Here is a 19,141-nt window from a genome sequence, read left to right as displayed (position 1 = left end):
TTCTTGATTTTTCTTTTATATTTGTACTCGTAAAATTATTTAATAAATTAGCTTATAAATTTTATTATTTAGAGAGAGTTGTTTGTTGTCAAATAAATCCAATACAAATCAATGCAATTTTTGAAAATGTGAGTTATTTAACATTTACGAATTAAAAGACAAATATATCATCACATTACAGTTGCGATCTTAATTGTATGTATTATTTGTTGATATATATATGATTTTCTTATTATTATGTTGAACAATTTATAAAACTGCATACATATTAAAATTACAACTTTCAATTTTTATGAGTAAACGTATATGGTTTATTTAATTTTAATATCATTTATTGTCTTTTTGGTTTTAATAGTAGAGGGTCAATTTTTTTTAATTGAAAATTGATGTTTTGTGAGTGATCAATTTACTAAGATAACAATTCATTACCCTCAAGTGAAAAAATAGCAAACATGAGGACTCATTGTTCTTGTCCTAGCTAGTTAAAATGCGGCAAAAAATAATATTATGGTGCAATTATCGATCTTGACCCAATTACATAAAATAAATAATGCATTAGTAATACCTATATTATTCATGTTGTACCAATCGACCCTTCAGACCCCTATCCTCTTCTTCTTCCAAACTCTCTACGACTTGGTTAAACCCTATTTGAACATCATCTTGTCGTCTGAATTCTCCAACTAGTGTAGTTAGTAGAAGAAGAAGAGGTAGTAGATATGAACCCAACATCACTTCTCCTCCCTATCAATCAACCTCCTCCTGTCACCACTTTCCGCTCTCAATTTCTCAATCCTACACCTCTCCGTCTTACCCCTAAATTCTACCTAAAACGCCGCATTCAATCCACCGTCCTTTCATCTTCTTCTGTTCAGGACAAACCTACTTCCGTCAACCCAGATGTCTTTGGAGGTAAAAAGGAGCTTTCTCCTATTCAATCCCTTGTTGATGCCATGTCACCCCCCATAAGAATAGCCAGCTCCGCTTTGATATTTGCTGGTGCTATTGCTGCTGGATACGGACTTGGTCTCCGTTTTGGTGGCTCCCGGAATGCTGGGGTCGGTGGTGCTATTGCTTTTGGTGCTGCTGGTGCCGGTGCTGCTTATGCATTGAATTCTTGCGCTCCTGAAGTTGCTGCTATTAATTTGCATAACTATGTGGCTGATTTTGAGAACCCTGCTGCCTTGAACAAGGAAGATATTGAAGCAATTGCCAATAAGTTTGTCCACTCTGCACATTTGACTTTTTTTCGTTTAATATGTGTAATCACTTGAATTTGTGACTAATTAAATTAGTTTGGTGCAAATACCAAGTGTGAGTGTGAGTAAGTTCTTCTTCTCACGTATTTCTTCAATACTGCAATTCTTAAAGAGAAAGCTCTACTGCAGAGTCTTGGACCATTTGCTTTAATTCCATTTGGCTACATTATGAGCTTTCACACCCAACTTTCTCATACTTCTCTACCTTTTCTAGTTTCATCTACCTATTTTTTGTACATCTTTTCTTACCAATTTACTGCTTTTTTTCTTTTAGGTATGGTGTCAGCAAACAGAATGAGGCATTCAATGCGGAGCTACGAGATATATATTGCCGGTGAGTGCAAAATCAAGTACTGATTTGTTAACAACTTTATGGCTGACACGAAAGCTGCATTTATTACAATTTTTCAATGTAATATGATAATCTCTCTTTTTTCATTTTTGGTTTCTTCTGTTTCTTTTCCCCAACTCTTGAATGACAAATTTTTATTTTTATGAATTGCTTGCTTGGAATAATTTTTTTTTTTTTTTACCCTTTGAAGCTTGTAGGATAAAGTATGGCTTTTGTCTTGCTACGTTCAAGCATATTTATCGTTCTTCCTTTCCCAAGATGTGGCCCAAAGTGTGTCAACTTTTGCAAATCAAAAGAAGAAGGAAAATATTGTCACCTTTCTGGAATTACAACTTCTTCCACATACTTTTCTATAGTATTTCTGTTCTTTATGACCCAGAAAGTGTCAAATTTGCTAAACTTGTCTTGGCATATTGACCAAGTTACATTTGAATGCAAAACTGTCCAACCTGTTGTGATACTTCTCTTGGACACCTAAAAGGAATCAAGCATAGTGTTTTTCTGATTCATTTATAGTGTTTATCTTGAATTTTAATGTTTTTGACTATTTTATCTACTGATGACAAGGAATGATGAACTTATTAGTTTATCTACTGTTGCTTATGCATCCAATTTTGTTTGTGTTCAGGTATGTATCTGCTGTCCTTCCTGCCAGTACTGAAGAACTTAGAGGCGATGAAGTTGATACAATAATCAAATTTAAGAATGCATTGGGAATTGATGATCCAGATGCAGCAGATATGCATATGGAGGTAACTTGAAGTATTCATCTGATTCTGTAACTCAGAATTATAAAACTTCTAGCTGTGGTTGGCTCAAAGTTAGAATGTTATGTTATTAAATAATTTACCAAGTGTTAAGAAAGTCTTACATGCTGATCTCTCAGATTGGTAGGCGAATCTTCAGACAAAGACTTGAAATGGGAGATCGTGATGGAGATATGGAGCAACGTCGGGTGGGTCATCTCTTCAAATAGCTTCAGTTTCCAAAGACTACTGCCTTTAGTTATCGAATAACAACAAATGGAACTTGATCATTTTTGACTTCTCCAGGCATTTCAAAAGTTGATATATGTCTCAACTCTTGTATTTGGAGAAGCATCTGCTTTCCTTTTACCTTGGAAACGTGTTTTCAAGGTTACTGATGCCCAGGTAGCGGATTATTTTATCTCTCTCTCCCTTCTTCGTGGAATATTCAGATTGTGCAGTGGCATGCTCTGCTTGTGTGGTTTTAACATTTCTGTATTTTGATTGAGGTTTCTGTCATTTGTCTCTTTCCCTGTCCCCTTCATTTATGTAATATTAGATTTCTATATAGTGTGACTGCCTGTGTCCTTTTACCCGTTTTAACATTTTTGCCATTAGGTTGATGTTGCTGTCAGGGACAATGCACAACGGTTGTATGCCTCCAAGCTTAAGTCTGTTGGGCGAGGTAAATTTTCTCTATTGATGCCTTTGAAGGCACTTTTACTTCTAATGTAATCTATTCATAGAAAACCATTTTACTAGTTTTCTTTTGCATCCCTAATAAAACTAATGCTCTTCCATAAACTTCCAAACTACTTGTCGATATTCTTGGGTTTGTTTTCTAAAAATTTTCATTCTCTATTGAACTGATTTTAATAAATCAGTATATGTGCTTAAATTTGGCTTTTTTGTGGTATGTGGTGCTTAATCCTGAACAAAGATGAATCATACCATGAGTCTCCGCATATGTGGCATGGGTTTAGTATGTTCTATTCATGCACTGAGAAGAGATTTTTTTGAAGTCTTTCTCTCACTTCAAATTTCACTGCGTTTAGTGATATATCCTGTTGGTTTATGGGTGGTTTTGAGAGCCTTCTGACGATAGCTCTTGAATCTGGACATCTCGTTGTTGCTTAGAGTAGAGGGAGTCTTTGTATGATTCCACCAATCTTATATGGAAAATGCTAATTCTTTCATTATCTTCACGAACTCCACTTTTAGTAGCATCTACCTTGAAATTCTATGTTATGGTGGTGTCAGGGTGATATCACTTGTTTTTTTCATAATCAATTCCTGCACTGCACTTCAGATGTTTTGCATGGTTGATTTAATTACTTGACCTGTTCCAGATATTGATGTGAACCAGCTGATCAGTTTGAGAGAAGCACAGCTTGCATATCGATTGTCCGACGAGGTAGTGCCTAAAAAAATGATCATAATTCTACTTCATATCCCTGTAGAAATATATTTTTCTTATAGAAAAAGGAGATAAGATTGCTGTGAATTTGTTGCACAATATTCATGATTGAATTTACTTTGTCCATGTATTCTGTCATCAAATATATGCACAATCATGACCATTTCTTTCTGTTTGCAGCTTGCACATGAGATGTTTAAGGAGCATGCAAGAAATCTTGTTGAGGAAATCATATCAACTGCTGTTGGCATATTGAAGTCAAGGACAAGAGCAACGTAAGGTCTTTAAGTATATTTAACCTCTTAAAAAGGGAACTTCCATTTTAAAATTTTTAAGCAATTCTAGGTAATAGAAATCGGATTGCTCCTATAATTTCTAGCAAGACAGAATCTACCCTATTCTTTGCTTGTATCATTTGTTTAATGCAAACTGATTGGGGTCGTTTAGCAGGGAACCCACACGTGTCATTGAGGAACTTGATAAGGTATTGTCATATAATAATTTGTTAATCTCACTGACGAACCATGCTGATGCTAGTCGTTTTGCTCCTGGCACTGGGCCAGTTTCCTTAGTAGGTATGTACGTCGATGATCTTGTCTGACTCTTTTTATAGAACTTGTTAGAAGTCGTGGGTTTCTATCAAGTCTTAAGTGAAATCCTTTCATGGAGCTCTTTTCTTTCAGCTGTTTGTTGTTTGTATCTCAGTTTGTTAGCTGAAGTTAATTTTCCCTTTTCTTTGTTCTTTTTCTTCCTGCTGCTTCAGGAGGGGAGTATGATGGTGATAGGAAGATGGATGACCTAAAACTTCTCTACAGAGCATATGTTACAGATTCTTTGTCAAGTGGTCGGATGGAAGAAGACAAGGTAGGTGGTTTTAATTTCTCTCTCCTTCATTCCTTCTGCTTTTGTAGGTTTTTTGGAATTATTATTTTCTACTTGTCTGCCAAAATGGCAGGAAAATTTGAATTTCTCTCATGCATTTGTCAAACTAAGTTATGTTAAACATATATATGAATGGACTGGAAGTTAAAGGCACATACTCCTTTTCTCTTATCCTGCTTCAATATGTTATTCTGGTATGGGTAGAACAATAATGGGGATACTAGTAGATTTGTTTTTCCAATGGAAAATGGCTTGTCCCCACCCACTTTTGTCGATAACTGGACAGGAGTAGACACATATTCTTTTCTCTTTTCCAGCTTTTCTGTGGTTGAAATGCTGATATAGAAAAACCGGATGTCCCTCCATTTTTACTCCCATATCTTGTATCTTCTGTCCTCCTGTAATGATCCCTCTTTGTTCTATAATGAACTAGAAGCAAAAAATGGACGATGTGGAGAAAACAAGCAGAATATTGTGGTTTTGGACCAAAATTATAAGTTGTTGAATCAAGAGTATTGGTATGACCTTAATGTTTTGGACACTAGAAACAGAAGGGGATGCCCTGGTACACTGTGCAAGCTGGTTCAAAGTAAGTATGACCTTAATGTTTTGGACACTAGAAACAGAAGGGGATGCCCTGGTACACTGTGCAAGCTGGTTCAAAGTAAGCTTTGACATTGCCAACTGAGATGCTTTTATTAATGTGCTCAATGAAATGGGTCTCAAGAGAAAATGGACCAGATGTCCTTTTTTTTTTTTCTTTTCTGATGAAGATAGATGTTATGTTAACAAGGCATCAAGTGGAGCAGAGTAGTTGCATAAGAGAGTCATGGTTAACTCCTGGGAACAAAAACTTCTTTTCTAAGTCAGGGAGTTAACCAGAAAGCAAAATCATGATCTCTAAACCATAATATGGGAGCTGATGAAATCTTAAAGGAAATTGTATCATTTAAAGGGGATAGATTGAGGACAAGATGGATTCATTTTTGCATAAGCACATTTAGGTTTTTTTGGTCAAAACCTTAAATATTTCATCCAGCCCAAAGTATCGAACTTTACAAAACTGCCAACCCATATGACTCAAGTCGGCTCGGCTCCCTTATACTCTTTCTATACAAACAACTATAAGCAGAACAATTTTTTAACAATGTAAAATTAACTTTGAGCAGTTAACAATAAGCTATACTGGGAAGTGTTAAGCTGTTCTGACTTTGCTAACCATTTGCTGTGTCTTTGTCCCTCTATGTGCATCTGGACTACTATTTCTCGAAGCCTTTGTGTACACCTTGTGGTCTGGTTTCTGAATCTCCTGCCATTTCTCTCAGCCTATAGCTGGTATACTGCAGCAGCACGACAGAATCCCAACATTCCTGCTTGCGGTCTGCTATTGCTGATCCTTTGAGTTAGCCATTGAACTTCCTGATTCCAGTCGCCAATAGACCTAGTGTGATCCAACCATTTCACAAGAAATGGCCTTATGAATGCAGATATGGGCAATCAAAAAACAGGTGCTCGGGTGTCTCCTCCACTTGATCATTGCATAGTAAACAATCAGTGGACACTACTATTTCCCCATTTCTGCACTCTATCAACTGTTGACAGTTTCCTATGTAAAGCCAACCATAGTATGAACTGCTGCCTTGGATCTGACCTTGAACCAACACCAATTTACTCCATATGACTTTAGGGTGTTGTGGCAGGCAGATACCCCTTCTTGATACTATACTCCTTTGAGTCAATAAGTACTTGTAGCTTATTATGTAAGGTACTACAATAACCAACTCCTGGCATGAAAAATTTCCTCAATAATCAGCAGGCCTGTTTAGGAGTTCTCATTGTCTCCAAGTCATTGGCTTTTATATAGAATGTATGTGCCCACAACACCCATTGTTTGTCCTTCTGCTCTACTGGCTAGAGGAGCTTACATATTGCTGCATTGTTCCATGTAAGTATATCAATCACATTCAGCCCCCTGCTGTCTTGGGCTTACAGTCTGTCTCCCATGCAACCAAGGCCTCTTTTGAGAAGTCATTGTTCCCTTCCATAAGAAAGTTCTACTCACTGTTGTAACCATGGTAATGATCTTCTTTGGTAACAGGAATATTTGGGACCAATATGTTTGCATTTGAAACAGCACACTCTTCACTTGCTGTAATCTACCACTGTAGGACAACAACTTGGAGGACCAACATTTGATTCTTGCTATCATTTTTTCAACTATAGGCAGACACTGTTGTAGTGAGAGCTTTCTGTTTGAATCTGAGAGTGGGACTCCCAAATACTTGAGTGGGAGCCCTCCTAATGATAAGTTCAACTCAACAATAATTCTCTTCTTAAATTTAGGAGGGACATCTAAAATAAATAAAGAACTTTTCTCCATATTGGCATGCAGGCCTGAGACCTCAGAGAAGTGTTTGAAGGTATTGAACAGTAGCTTAATAGAATCCTCATCTGCCCTACAACTCATTGAATATCATCAGCAAAGCATACATGAATAATACCCAATTTACCACATCTTCGATGGTAGTTGAACTGAGGTTGTGCTTCAGCTGTTGAAGTGTTTTGTGGAGTACTCCATGGCTAATACAAACAAATATGGGGACATGGGGTCCTCTTGTCTCAACCCTTTTTTTGCTTGGAACTGTGGAGTCAGACCACCATTAATCAGCAAGCAATACTGCACTGTGGTAACACATTCCAACACTAGATCCATTGTAGGGGGCCCGGCCCAAATTCCAGTAATACTATCCTCAGCAATGGCCATCTATTGAGTCATATGCTGTTCTAATGTTCACATTTACTACATCTAGGTGACACTCCTTTCTGAGAGTAGCCCTTGACCATCTCATGTGCAGTCAGTACATTATCTAAGATGTTTCTACCCTGGATGAAAGCTGACTAAGAAGGACTAACAATATAGTGCACTACAGTTTTTAGTTTTGGCAGTCCGTAAATTGGCTATAAGCTTTTATACAGGGTAGTGCAGCAATCTATTGGCATGTTCTACAAATGATGGTGCAGTTACCTTAGGCACAAGTGTGACTGTGGTTGTGTTTACACCTTTCAACAATTTACCATTTTCAAAGAACTGTCACACTCCATTACTAACTTTCCTCCCTTATTATTTCCCAGTAAGTTTTAAAAAATTCTGCATTATAACCATCAATACCTGGGCTCTTGTCCACTGGCTGGTCCTTCCAGGCTTTCACTACATCCTGATAGTCACTGGTTGCAGTAGCTGTTGTTCAACTGTAAGGCAGGGGTCATCTTGAGCTGTGCATGACTATACAAGGCATGGTTGATGCATCTTGCCCCAACAAAGTTTGAAAGAACGGGAGAAACTCCTGTTGTATCTGTTCTAGATCAGTCAGCTTAGTCCCCTTAGTCCCCTGTTCTGTGTAAATAGAGGATATTTTGTTTCTTGGTTGCCTAGCTTTCAGGTGGACAAAGAAGTACTTGGAATTCCTTCTGCTTTAATACCCTTTCATTAAAACTTTCCCATTTCTCAAGTGTCTGCACTGGTTTCCTCTCTTCATTGATCAAGTCTTGGTTGAAGAGGTCTGTTGCCATTTCATCCTGCACCTCCGCCATTTCCTCCTGTACTTCCTGGAGTCTTTGCCTCAATTGGATCAATTTCTTTTCTATTGTTGAAAATTTCCGGCCTATCTGAAGATGAAGTAAGCTGAAGATGCGTCATATCCGGGCTAATCACTTCTTCCCAATACTTCTTCTGCCTACCTCTGCCTTTCCTCGTCCCCACTATATCCAACCTCTCGCATCTCCTCACTGGGGCACTTGCACATCTCCTCTTCACATGCCCTAAACCATCTCAGCCTCCCTTTCCTCATCCCACACATCCATTTCACCATGCTCATTTCCGCCACTTGCATTTTCTGTACATGAGAATTCTCGACTGGCCAACACTCTTCCCCTTACACTAACGCCGGTCTGACCGCTACTCTATAGAACTTACCTTTAAGTTTCAGTGGTACATTCTTATCGCACAAGACAACGGATGAAAGCCTCCACTGCATCTATATTGCACCAATACAATGTGTGACATAATCGTTGATATCCCCATTTCCTTGGATCAGAGACCCAAGATACTTAAATCTTGGGGACAGCTTGCATATCAAGTCTCACTTCCACGCCTGCCTCATGCGTCACATCACCCTTTGAACTATTGTGATCTTAAACATGCCATATCATTCCTAAAAATGGAGTGTTATTAAGGGTATAACTGTAATATTGAAATTTAGAACTTACGAAATATAGAAAGCAATTTTCTTTTTCATATAGACTAAAAAAGAGTGTAAAATATGTAAATGAAACAAAGAAATTAACTGATTTGGAGTAATTCAACCTTGTGGAATCTTGGTTTCTGGGCGTAGGTTGGTATAACTACAGATAACAATATCTGGTAATGCGATAATAGAGTTTGTTTAATAGCTGCAAGCAGATCAGTCTATGTTCTTCTAAGGCTCTTTGCATGCAAACCAGTCTATGTTCTTCATTATCACATTAAGGATTACAGTATACTTGTTTTGGGGAACAGATTTCTTATTGATGAGATGGTCTGTGGGTCTGTTTGGTCTTTAGACCAATACACTCGTAAGATTTGATCATATTGAATCCTTTCCTTTTTAATGAATATGCTCAATTGTTTTGCTTCCTAATGAGTTTCACTTATTTTACATGCCATGGAATCATCTAGATGCTGTAGCATTCTCTTGCATCTTCTCGAGGCCATTTGATTTGTTATTCTGTTTATCTTTAGTTATATGCCTCTTAACCTCAACTTTTCTTCTTCTTGTAGCTTGCTGCTTTGAACCAATTGAGAAATATATTTGGTTTGGGGAAACGAGAAGCAGATACAATCACATTGGATGTCACCTCAAAGGTATACCGTAAACGACTTGCTCAAGCTGTTACCAGTGGTGAATTAGAAGCGTTCGAGAGCAAAGCAGCCTATCTTCAAAATCTTTGTGAAGAATTGAATTTTGATCCACAAAAGGCTCTTGAGATTCATCAAGGTAATACGTGATAACGATGTGACTCGTCTTCTAATGTAGATTGAGTGACATTTTCATGCTTAATTGTCTTATCTGGAGAGAGAAGACATTTGGAAGTAGTCGAGTTTTCAGTTGCACACGAGGGAGTGCTAACAAGAACTTGTTGAGGTTATCTGCTTGTTTTAGTTGGTTCCTCAGAGAGGAACAATACAAGTGAGGTTTTCAAGTACAAAATAACGACTCCAAATTTTGTTTTCTACTGTATTCCTAAAACCTCATCCTCTAGCAGTTCTTGAAATTTGAGGTTTTTCCTTTTCAGCATAGTTGCATAGAGTTGTTAGTTGCCCTCCTTTTGATAAAACCAGCGATTAGCTTTGCCGTGAAGCTGGAGTTGACAATAGGAGTGTTGTTTATAGCACCTTCAGTGTCATCAGTTTGCTTATCGGCTAATAGTAATTTGATTTTATAATTGAACTTCTTAAAGCTAGTTCTGTTGGGTTGAGCTCCCTGAGGTCTCAGGTTCAGTTGCCAGCAGAGACAAAACATAAGGTGATTTCTTCCCATCTGTTCTAGCCTTGGTGGACAGAGTTACTTGGTAACTGTTGCTGGTGGGAGGTGTCTAGTATCCATAGAATTAGTTGAGGTGCGCGCACACTGGTGCGGACACCACAGTAATCAAAAATAATAATAGTGTTTTTTTTTTGGAGTGTTGCAAGTGAGGATGCAAAACCTTAAGAGTGAGTGTAAGGTTATAGAACACTTAAGGGCAACAACCAAACAGGTAGGCCTGTGGAGGAAATCAGGGAATTGTTGAATGTCAATCCTATTGGCATGTGAAAATCAGTGACCGCTTATATGTAGTATCTTGGATTCTGTGCTCCAGTTTAGTCGAGGTATTTTTACACTGAAAATGCCTTGTGCCATCTCGGTAATGCCTTGATGTGTCATCTTATGAACTGATTTTTTTTCCGGATCACATAAATAGGCAACATGAACTTTACTATGTGCCTAATGCACTTCTAAAGACAGCGGAAAGAAAAATCGTGATCTGTTGTGTTGTACTGAAAAGCTTGTCTTTGCCTTTCATTTTCAGAAATCTACAGGCAAAAGCTTCAGCAGCTTGTCGCTGATGGAGAACTTAGTGATGAGGACATGAAGGCATTGGAGCGCCTGCAGGTAATGCTTTGCGTTCCCAAGCAAACAGTTGAAGCTGCTCATGCAGATATCTGTGGCAGTTTGTTTGAAAAGGTAATTGTCACTCCTTTCTCTATAGATATTGCGTCATTGAGTTCATCTTATTATATGCAGCTGATTGGGCTGTAAAAAAATGAGGCAAATGATGTTGTGGATTAATAAAATAGTTTGTAGATAGTCTTTTCTCTTCTGTTAAACTGCTAAGTGGAGTTTGATATTTTGAGTGCTTGCAGTTGCCTTTAGGAATTTGCTGCCAACTCCATTTTAGTTACTATACGTACCTCTCCTTTACATTATGGTACATTACAATAAATTCCAGTACTATTTAGAATGTTGATAAAGAGACCTGCTTTGTGCTAGCTTTTAATTGAGGAGATATTTGCAAGTGCTTCTGTCATCCGCAAAGTTACATTTTATTCCCCCGATACTCTTATCACATGTGCTTCATAGCGCGTGAGAATTGAATAAATTGGGCCATAAATATTGGGAAAAAGCAGTTAGGAGGAAAGACTACTGTGCTTGTACCTTTTTTTCTTTCTTTTTTTTACTCCATAGGATCTCCCACATTTTTGCTCCCTTGGTAAAGTTGGAGGTTGCTTACCATCTGAGCAGCCCCCTCTTGTCTGCTTGCTTGTACCTTGCTTTTCTTCTGCCCCATAATTTTTGTTCACTTTGACCTTCAAATATGGAACTGCACTCTGTCAAATGCATTTCTTGTATTCATCTGTTCTATTTTAGAAAATCCTTGACCTTTTTATGTGGAATTACTTTAGATGTAGATAATTATGTTCTAATTTTTGTTGTAAAATATTATGTTACTTGATCTAAGTAGGGCTTGACCAAAGTGCAGTTTGACCTCTGAAAGTCAAATATGAAAAAAGATTACTGGATATTTCTCTAATTAATATCAGCACGTAATAAGCAGTTTGACACTTCCCTAATTTCCCGTAAATTGTTGCTTCGTTTTCAGAGAAGTGTGTTCTTCACTTCTCCTTTTCACTTCAATTGGACCTGGTCACTTTTTGCTTTTAGAAACACTGTTGAACAGTAATCACATTGTAAATAGCCACTTGAGAGATTTTGTATTTTAGATTGGGAGTTATAGTTTTCAATATTAAAGTGGATTGATTTCTTTCAACTTCTTACGGTGCACAAGGTATTGATTTTAATCTGACCCTTCCTCTCGATCAATACAAATATTGTTGGCAGGTGGTTAAGGAAGCAATTGCTTGTGGAATAGATGGTTATGATACTGAAACCAAGAATGCTGTGAGGAAGGCCGCATATGGTTTACGATTAACCAGGGAGGTTGCCATGACTATTGCTAGTAAAGCAGTAAGTATCAGGATGCTAATTCTGGTTTTTGGGTTGTAAAATTTCTTTGATTCCACTACGAGACATACCTCCAAATATTTCTAATTACATTCAATGGCTTCACAAACACAGGTCAGAAAGATTTTCATCACTTACATTCAGAGGGCCCGAGGAGCTGGGAGCCGCACTGAATCAGCCAAAGAACTGAAAAAAATGATAGCCTTTAATAGTTTTGTTGCGTCTCAACTAGTTGCAGACATCAAGGGTGAATCATCTGATACACCGCCAGAAGAGACTCGAGAAGAACAGATTCAACAAAACGAAGAGGAGGATGAGGAGTGGGAGTCCTTGCAATCACTAAGAAAAGTAAAACCCAGCAGGAACAATTTGAGAAAGGAAATCCAGACCGAGATTACTCTCAAGGACGATCTTCCGGAAAGAGAGAGAACAGAACTTTACAAGACATACTTGCTCTTCTGTCTAACTGGGCAAGTTACTAAAATTCCTTTTGGGGTCCAGATCACCACAAAGAAGGATGACTCTGAATATGTTTTTCTAAGTCAACTTGGTAGCATCCTTGGGTTGACTGATAGTGAGATTGTTGGAGTGCACCAAGGTTTAGCTGAGCAGGCTTTTAGGCAACAAGCAGAGGTGATCTTAGCTGATGGACAGATAACGAAGGCCAAAATGGTACAGCTGAATGAGTTGCAGAAGAATGTTGGCTTGCCACCACAGTATGCTCAGAATATAATAAAGAGCATCACAACAACAAAACTGGCGGCAGCCCTCGAGACTGCTGTTGGTCAGGGAAGGCTGAGCATTAAGGAGATTAGAGAATTGAAAGAGTCTTCAGTAGACATAAATACCATGATATCCGAAAGTTTACGTGAGAATCTTTTCAAAAAGACTCTGGCTGATATCTTCTCATCTGGTACTGGAGAGTTTGACGAAGAAGAGGTATATGAAAATATCCCAAAAGATCTTAATATAAATGTTGAGAAGGCCAAAAAAGTTGTTCATGAACTAGCTCGTAGCAGATTATCAAACTCACTTATTCAGGCCGTGTCACTTTTAAGGCAGAGAAATCATAAAGCATTGGTATGAATTTTATCTTAAGACGGCTGTTGGTTTTGCTTGAATCATGACATATATGTTTGTTGAAGTTTTAATGCTACTACTTCTGTCTGTGTTTTGTAGGTTTATTCTCTCAATGATTTGTTAGCTTGTGACAAGGCCGTTCCTGCAACCCCATTATCTTGGGAGGTACCAGAAGAACTGTCTGATCTGTTCATCGTATATTTGAAGAGTGATCCCCCACCAGAAAAGTTGTCCAGGTTACAGTATCTGTTAGGTATAAGTGATTCAACAGCAGAGACATTGAGAGCTGTGAAGGATAGAGAACTACCAAATGGGGCAGGGGAAGAGGAGTTTGTATTTTAATTCTGTCATAGCTACTGATAAATGTTTGTCAATTGTAGACGGGGAGAGGAGAGATGGTTGCAGGTATTTTTTGTTATTTAATGCAAGTGAGGTGTATCTTTTTGCAGTGCTTTTACGATGTGAGCTAGAAACATTGGGGTCTCATAGTGTTATTAGTTACTACCCGCGCGGGGTGAAGTACCATATTAAGCATACGGAGATCATTCAGTAATATTCATTTTCCTTTTTCGATATTTTGTCTAGTTTAATTATAACAGTTTTAGCTACATATGTGAAGAATTACAGAAATTTTTGTGGATATAGAGTTTGTCTTTTGGTGCTTATACCAAATTCAAGAATAGTTTATCCAATGGTGAATAGCTCTTATAAGCTTTAGGTTTTGAGGTAATGGCATTACAAATTTACAGTAAATTAAAGCACTAATAAACTACACTTGCGTAAAGTGAAGTGGAGCAGTAAATTCATTACTGATCATAGATATGTCGTCTTTTCCTTATAGTCATTTTGAAGAGCAATTTATGGTTGTGACGAAGTGACTTAACTCTTGTGGTTGTGACGAAATTACTGCAGGTGTCAAATAGTAGCAACACAATTAATTAATTAATCATATAAATAAAAGCATGATTCCACTGTCTATTGTTGGCACAAAGATCAGATGATGAAAATAGTTGTAAAAGGGATCTATGGGGTAGTTGTTCAGGAATTAAAGAGTAGCCTTTTGTCTGAGGAGGCAATGCATGAATTATAAAAGGAATTTAAGGTGTAGTTATAGGTTCTCTAAAGTGTTTTTTTTTTTTTTTTAAAACAAAACTGAATTTTAAAGTTGGAATGAGAAAATAGATAAATGGTCACTTTGATCTTAAGATATGTGCCACATCATCCAAGTTCTAGGGAAGGGGTAAACTTAACGATAACTCTATATGCTTTGAAGCACACATACTATATAAGCCATTTTTCTTAGAGAACTCAGTAGATGCTGGACGTGTAATCAAGTACAACTAGACCCAATCAGCTGAGAAGGATTTCCAAAGCCAATCAAGAATATTAGAGAACCGGTTGCTGTAAGGATATACTATTAACCATGCGTTTTGATATATTATTATTATTGAACAATTGTTTATTTATTTATTCAATTCAATAAAGTGTTACATTTAATATATCAATTTGTCATATATGTGTCCTTAACTTATATAGTAGATGATTTGGTGTATAGAGTTTAAACTTATACACATAAGATTAAATTATCGATTCTTATAAGTTAAAAATTATAGTTCACAATTGTAGATGAAAATTTGGACAAACCATCAGAAAGATTGTAGCACGAGATTAAATGTAATTTATCTTGATTATGAGAATGGTATAGTTCTAACTTATCGTGCTAGTGCATTTTGTATGTATTGAACGGGACCGAGTAGAGATAAATGTTTTAGACCGACTGATAAAAACATATTCTCTAAATTGTTAAATGTACTTATATTCTTAATCTTGATATAATGATTATGATCTGTATATATTAATTATCATTTTGATTTATTAAAAGGTGTGATTCTGAGATGGGTCAATATGCATGGTAGATTGAATGATAATAATATATATTGGTGAAATAATTAGTTAGTTGATGAAATCCATATCGATGATACACCTTTTTTATGAGAAACTTATAAGTTTTCATGTGTAAACCCAGCTAGTAGATTTATGAATCTGACACATGAAATAAGTTAAGTATTTCTCTAAAGGAAATTAATTATTGAATTAAATTTGTCAGTAATTTAATTTATTGATTAGAACCTGTAATCTTAACATGGGGAATTATATAAGTGTTTAATGGTGAATTTCGAAATATAAATAGATGAGTGCAATTATGAATTTCTAGTGGAATCATTTGTAATTTATTATGGTAAGAATAATTCAAATTAATTATTTAGAATTATTTCCATAATAGGAAGCCTCAATAATTAATTCTGTGATTCCTCTAGTGCCCAATTTAACTAGAACTCAGAATCCTATTTTCTAGGGAAAAGAAAACGTGTGTTTCTTTTTCTTGATGAAAAATGACTCCTTTTTTGGACTGAGAAGAAATCTCTATAAGTAGGGATTTTTCTAATCTAGAAAGACAATTCACTTTTTTATGCGATACTTGCCCACCCAAGTATTGAGAGAGTTCAGTTATTAATTTGGAATCACTGTAGAAGACCGTAGAGCTGGAGTCGGATTTACGTCAAGATATCTGCACACGCTTCAAGAGGTAATCCTGAGTTAATTTTCAGCATACTTTGTATGTGATATGTATTTGTGATTGTTGTCTATATTCATGTAAGATGTATGATTTTGGAATGCTTCCGTTGTGTATGCTATTTTCTAATAATTGGTATCAGAGCCATACTTGCATCTTTATAGATTATCTAAAATATGCTTATGTAAAATTGTGTGTATGTTTTTTTGAATTCATTGAGCCGAATGGAAATCATTATAAACAATTCATTATTTTGTTTAATGAAACAAAAGAAAAGATAAAAGATTCAGATAGCAGCAACTAATGTGCAGAAGTGCTCTTAATTCTTTTTGCATGCACATGTATATTGTTGACAGTTGTTACTTCGTTATTTTGTATTATTGATTGATAAAGAAAAAAAATTAGGGGAAAAGAGTGGCGGCTAAGCTACAAAACAAGAATTTTTCCTTTTGTTTTTTGTGCAAAATATATTAAAGTTGAGTGGTTTATTTGGTTAATGATAGTTGTGAGCAACTTTTGCACTTGTTTCAAAATCGTTTTATTATTAAAACAATTTTTTTGGTTTAAGAGTAATGAACCAAAGGTGCATGTTTATTATTTGAAATTTTTGCTCCTTGCTATAGTGAACTATAATTATGAACATATGCATGTAATTGTTTATGTGAGATAGTGTTCTTTAGTAAACTATAAGTCTTTGTTTTATCACTAAAAATATTTTGGTATTCCATGATAAGCAAGATTAAATAGTAATTAAGTATTAAGTTTATGTGTTGGCTTAGACCTTCCTCCACACCAGATGAATTTAATACAAGTCACTACATATTTAATCATTAGTTTGATAATATGTATTAACTCTCCTAAACTGAGTAATAAATGATTGGATCAATGTAACTAGGGTTTGATTTTCACTTGACTTATATTAACAGTAGACTCTCCATATGAGTTAGGTCTGTATAAGTTTATGGAATAAATAATCAGTCATGATATATGTATATTGTATGAGTAGTTCTCCAATCCCATTAATTAGCTATTTAAGATGCATGAATGTATATGTATGTGGTGAGTTTGAATGTAACTATTCAATGTTTATATGACTGTTTGATTGATCTATTGTAACTATTCCTTTAATCTCAGATTCAATATGCATCTTTTTAATCCCATTAATACTATTTTGGGTCAAAATAAACTTGCGGGTTCTAACTATATTGATTGTAGGTGAAATCTTGACATCGTGTTAACTGCTGAAGAGTATAAATTTGTACTCTATGAGGAATGCCCATTGAAACCAGATGCACAGTCTAGTGATGAGGATAAGGTAGCTTATCAAAATGGCGCAAAGTTGATGAGATAGCGCAGTGTTACATTATGGCTTCAATGTCAAATGTACTGCAACATCATCATCAAGCTATGTCATCTGCTTTTGAAATTCTGGAGAATCTGAAACAAATGTTTGGAGACTAGGGTCGATCAGCTAAGCAGACTACCATAATATCTCTCATGAACACTAAGATGGTTGAAGGCACTCTTGTTATAGACCATGCTCTGAAGATGATAGGTCTTCTGAATGAACTAGAGGTCTTGGGGGCTGAAATTGACAATGACTCCTAAATTGAGATGATATTGCAGTTTCTGCCTAACAATTTTCAACAGTTTTTTCTAAATTATAATATGAATAAGATGAGTCTATCTTTGGCACAATTGTTGAATGAGCTGCAGGCGGCAGAGACACTTTTCAAAAACACAGGCACCATCCATGGCACTAAATATTGAGAAAGGTTCTATTTCTAAACCGCAAGGTGGACAAAAGAAGAAGAAAAGTCTCACAAAGCAAATGCAATTGCACCTCCAACTGGGGGCGTGAAAAAGCCTAAGGGCAAGTGTTTCCATTGCAAGATGTCAGGCCATTGGAAGACACATTTTCCAGTTTTCTTAGCCAAGAAGAAAAATAACCAAGGAAACTCACTTTAAGTTGTCGTTGAAACATTTTTAGTGGTTGTTTCTACCACTTCATGGTGTGTAGACTCAGGAGCCACTGATCATATCTGCACTACTTTGCAGGGGTTTCAAAAAATGCGCAAGCTGATTAGAGGTGAAGTTAGCATTTTTCAAGCTAGTTTAACAACTCCGGTTTTAGCATTAGGAAATATTACTTTTTAGTTTGATAGTGGTAGAGTTTTAATTTTAAAAGACGTTCTATATGCACCTGTTGTTAGACGAAATTTAATTTCAGTTTCTAAAGTTTTGAGAGATGGTTATAATGTTAATTTTTTTTGATAACGGTTGTGTTATTAGCTATAATAAACATTTTGTCTCTGCTGGTACGTTGATTGATGATCTTTTTATTATTAATGTCTCTTTAGAACTACAACAAACCGTAGAACTGAATAATGTTAACCTTTCAAGTAAAAGAAAACGTTCTTCTGATTTTAATGAGACTTATCTATGGCACTTGCATCTATGTCATATAAATCTAGATAGGATTTCAAGGTTGGTTCGAGATGGACCTTTAGGTTCATTAAAAGTGGAGGCACTACCATCATGTGAATCTTGTTTAGAAGAAAAAATGACTAAGAGACATTTCCCCTCAAAAGGAAACAGAGTCAATGATAAACTAGAGCTAATTCATTTTGATTTGTGTGGCCCAATGAACATTCAAGCGAGATTTGGGTATGAGTACTTCGTGACTTTCATTGATGACTACTCAAAATATGGATATATTTATTTGCTGCACCGTAAGTCTGAATGCTTTGAGAAATTCAAAGAGCTTAAGGTTGAAACGGAGAAACAACATGGAAAATATATCAAGTCATTGCGATCTGATCGTGGTGGCGAATACCTATCTAATGAGTTCATTAGTTACTTATCAGAATACGGAATTACATCTCAAATGTCTGCACCTAGAACACCACAAAAAAATGGTGTAGCAGAAAGAAGAAACAAAACTCTTTTAGAAATGGTTAGATCAATGATGAGTTACTCTGATTTGCCTTATTCATTTTAGGGATATGCATTAAAAGCTACAAATTACATTCTAAACTTAGTTCCTTTGACACCCATTGAACTGTGGACTGGGCATAAACCTAGTTTGAAACATGTTCGAGTTTGGGGATATTCAGTACATGTGCTTAAAGGGAAGGCAGAAAAATTGGAACCTAAAATAGAAGTATGTGTTTTTATTGGATACTCTAAAGAAACGAAAGGTGATATGCTTTATAATCCTAAAGAAAAGAAGGTCATTGTGACTATCAATGCCAAGTTTCTGAAAAAAGATTTAACAAATCATATTCGTAGA

At 36.2% G+C, this 19,141-nt stretch overlaps 1 protein-coding gene across 2 annotated transcripts; it reads left to right on the top strand.

Annotated features, from left to right (window-relative positions):
• Positions 1 to 636: 636 nt before the first annotated feature.
• LOC125812726 (protein TIC110, chloroplastic) lies at positions 637 to 13,817 on the top strand. 2 transcript variants are annotated; one of them, XM_049492204.1, is made up of 15 exons: positions 637 to 1,219; positions 1,534 to 1,593; positions 2,240 to 2,363; positions 2,498 to 2,566; positions 2,664 to 2,762; positions 2,976 to 3,042; positions 3,707 to 3,771; positions 3,955 to 4,049; positions 4,222 to 4,349; positions 4,538 to 4,638; positions 9,473 to 9,689; positions 10,762 to 10,916; positions 12,072 to 12,197; positions 12,309 to 13,274; positions 13,374 to 13,817. In XM_049492204.1, exons 1-15 carry the CDS (start codon positions 720 to 722, stop codon positions 13,614 to 13,616), a joined length of 3,015 nt encoding a protein of 1,004 aa, XP_049348161.1. In that variant the 5' UTR covers positions 637 to 719; the 3' UTR covers positions 13,617 to 13,817. The 2 variants fall into 2 exon arrangements, with proteins under 2 accessions (XP_049348161.1, XP_049348162.1); XM_049492205.1 differs by having other exon boundaries at positions 686 to 1,219; positions 4,225 to 4,349.
• Positions 13,818 to 19,141: the final 5,324 nt, after the last annotated feature.

Source organism: Solanum verrucosum, unplaced genomic scaffold, assembly GCF_900185275.1.
Source record: "Solanum verrucosum unplaced genomic scaffold, falcon-dt-bn FXZP01000033.1, whole genome shotgun sequence".
NCBI lineage: Eukaryota > Viridiplantae > Streptophyta > Magnoliopsida > Solanales > Solanaceae > Solanum > Solanum verrucosum.
Note: the sequence above shows the minus strand (reverse complement) of the source record. Positions and strands in the feature narration are given on the sequence as shown.

Coding starts and splice junctions, on each gene's coding strand:
- LOC125812726 (XM_049492204.1), top strand. CDS start 720: ATGAACCCAACATCACTTCTCCTCCCTATCAATCAACCTCCTCCTGTC. Junction 2,364..2,497: donor CAGCAGATATGCATATGGAG/GTAACTTGAAGT, acceptor CTGATCTCTCAG/ATTGGTAGGCGAATCTTCAG. Junction 2,763..2,975: donor TCAAGGTTACTGATGCCCAG/GTAGCGGATTAT, acceptor TTTTGCCATTAG/GTTGATGTTGCTGTCAGGGA.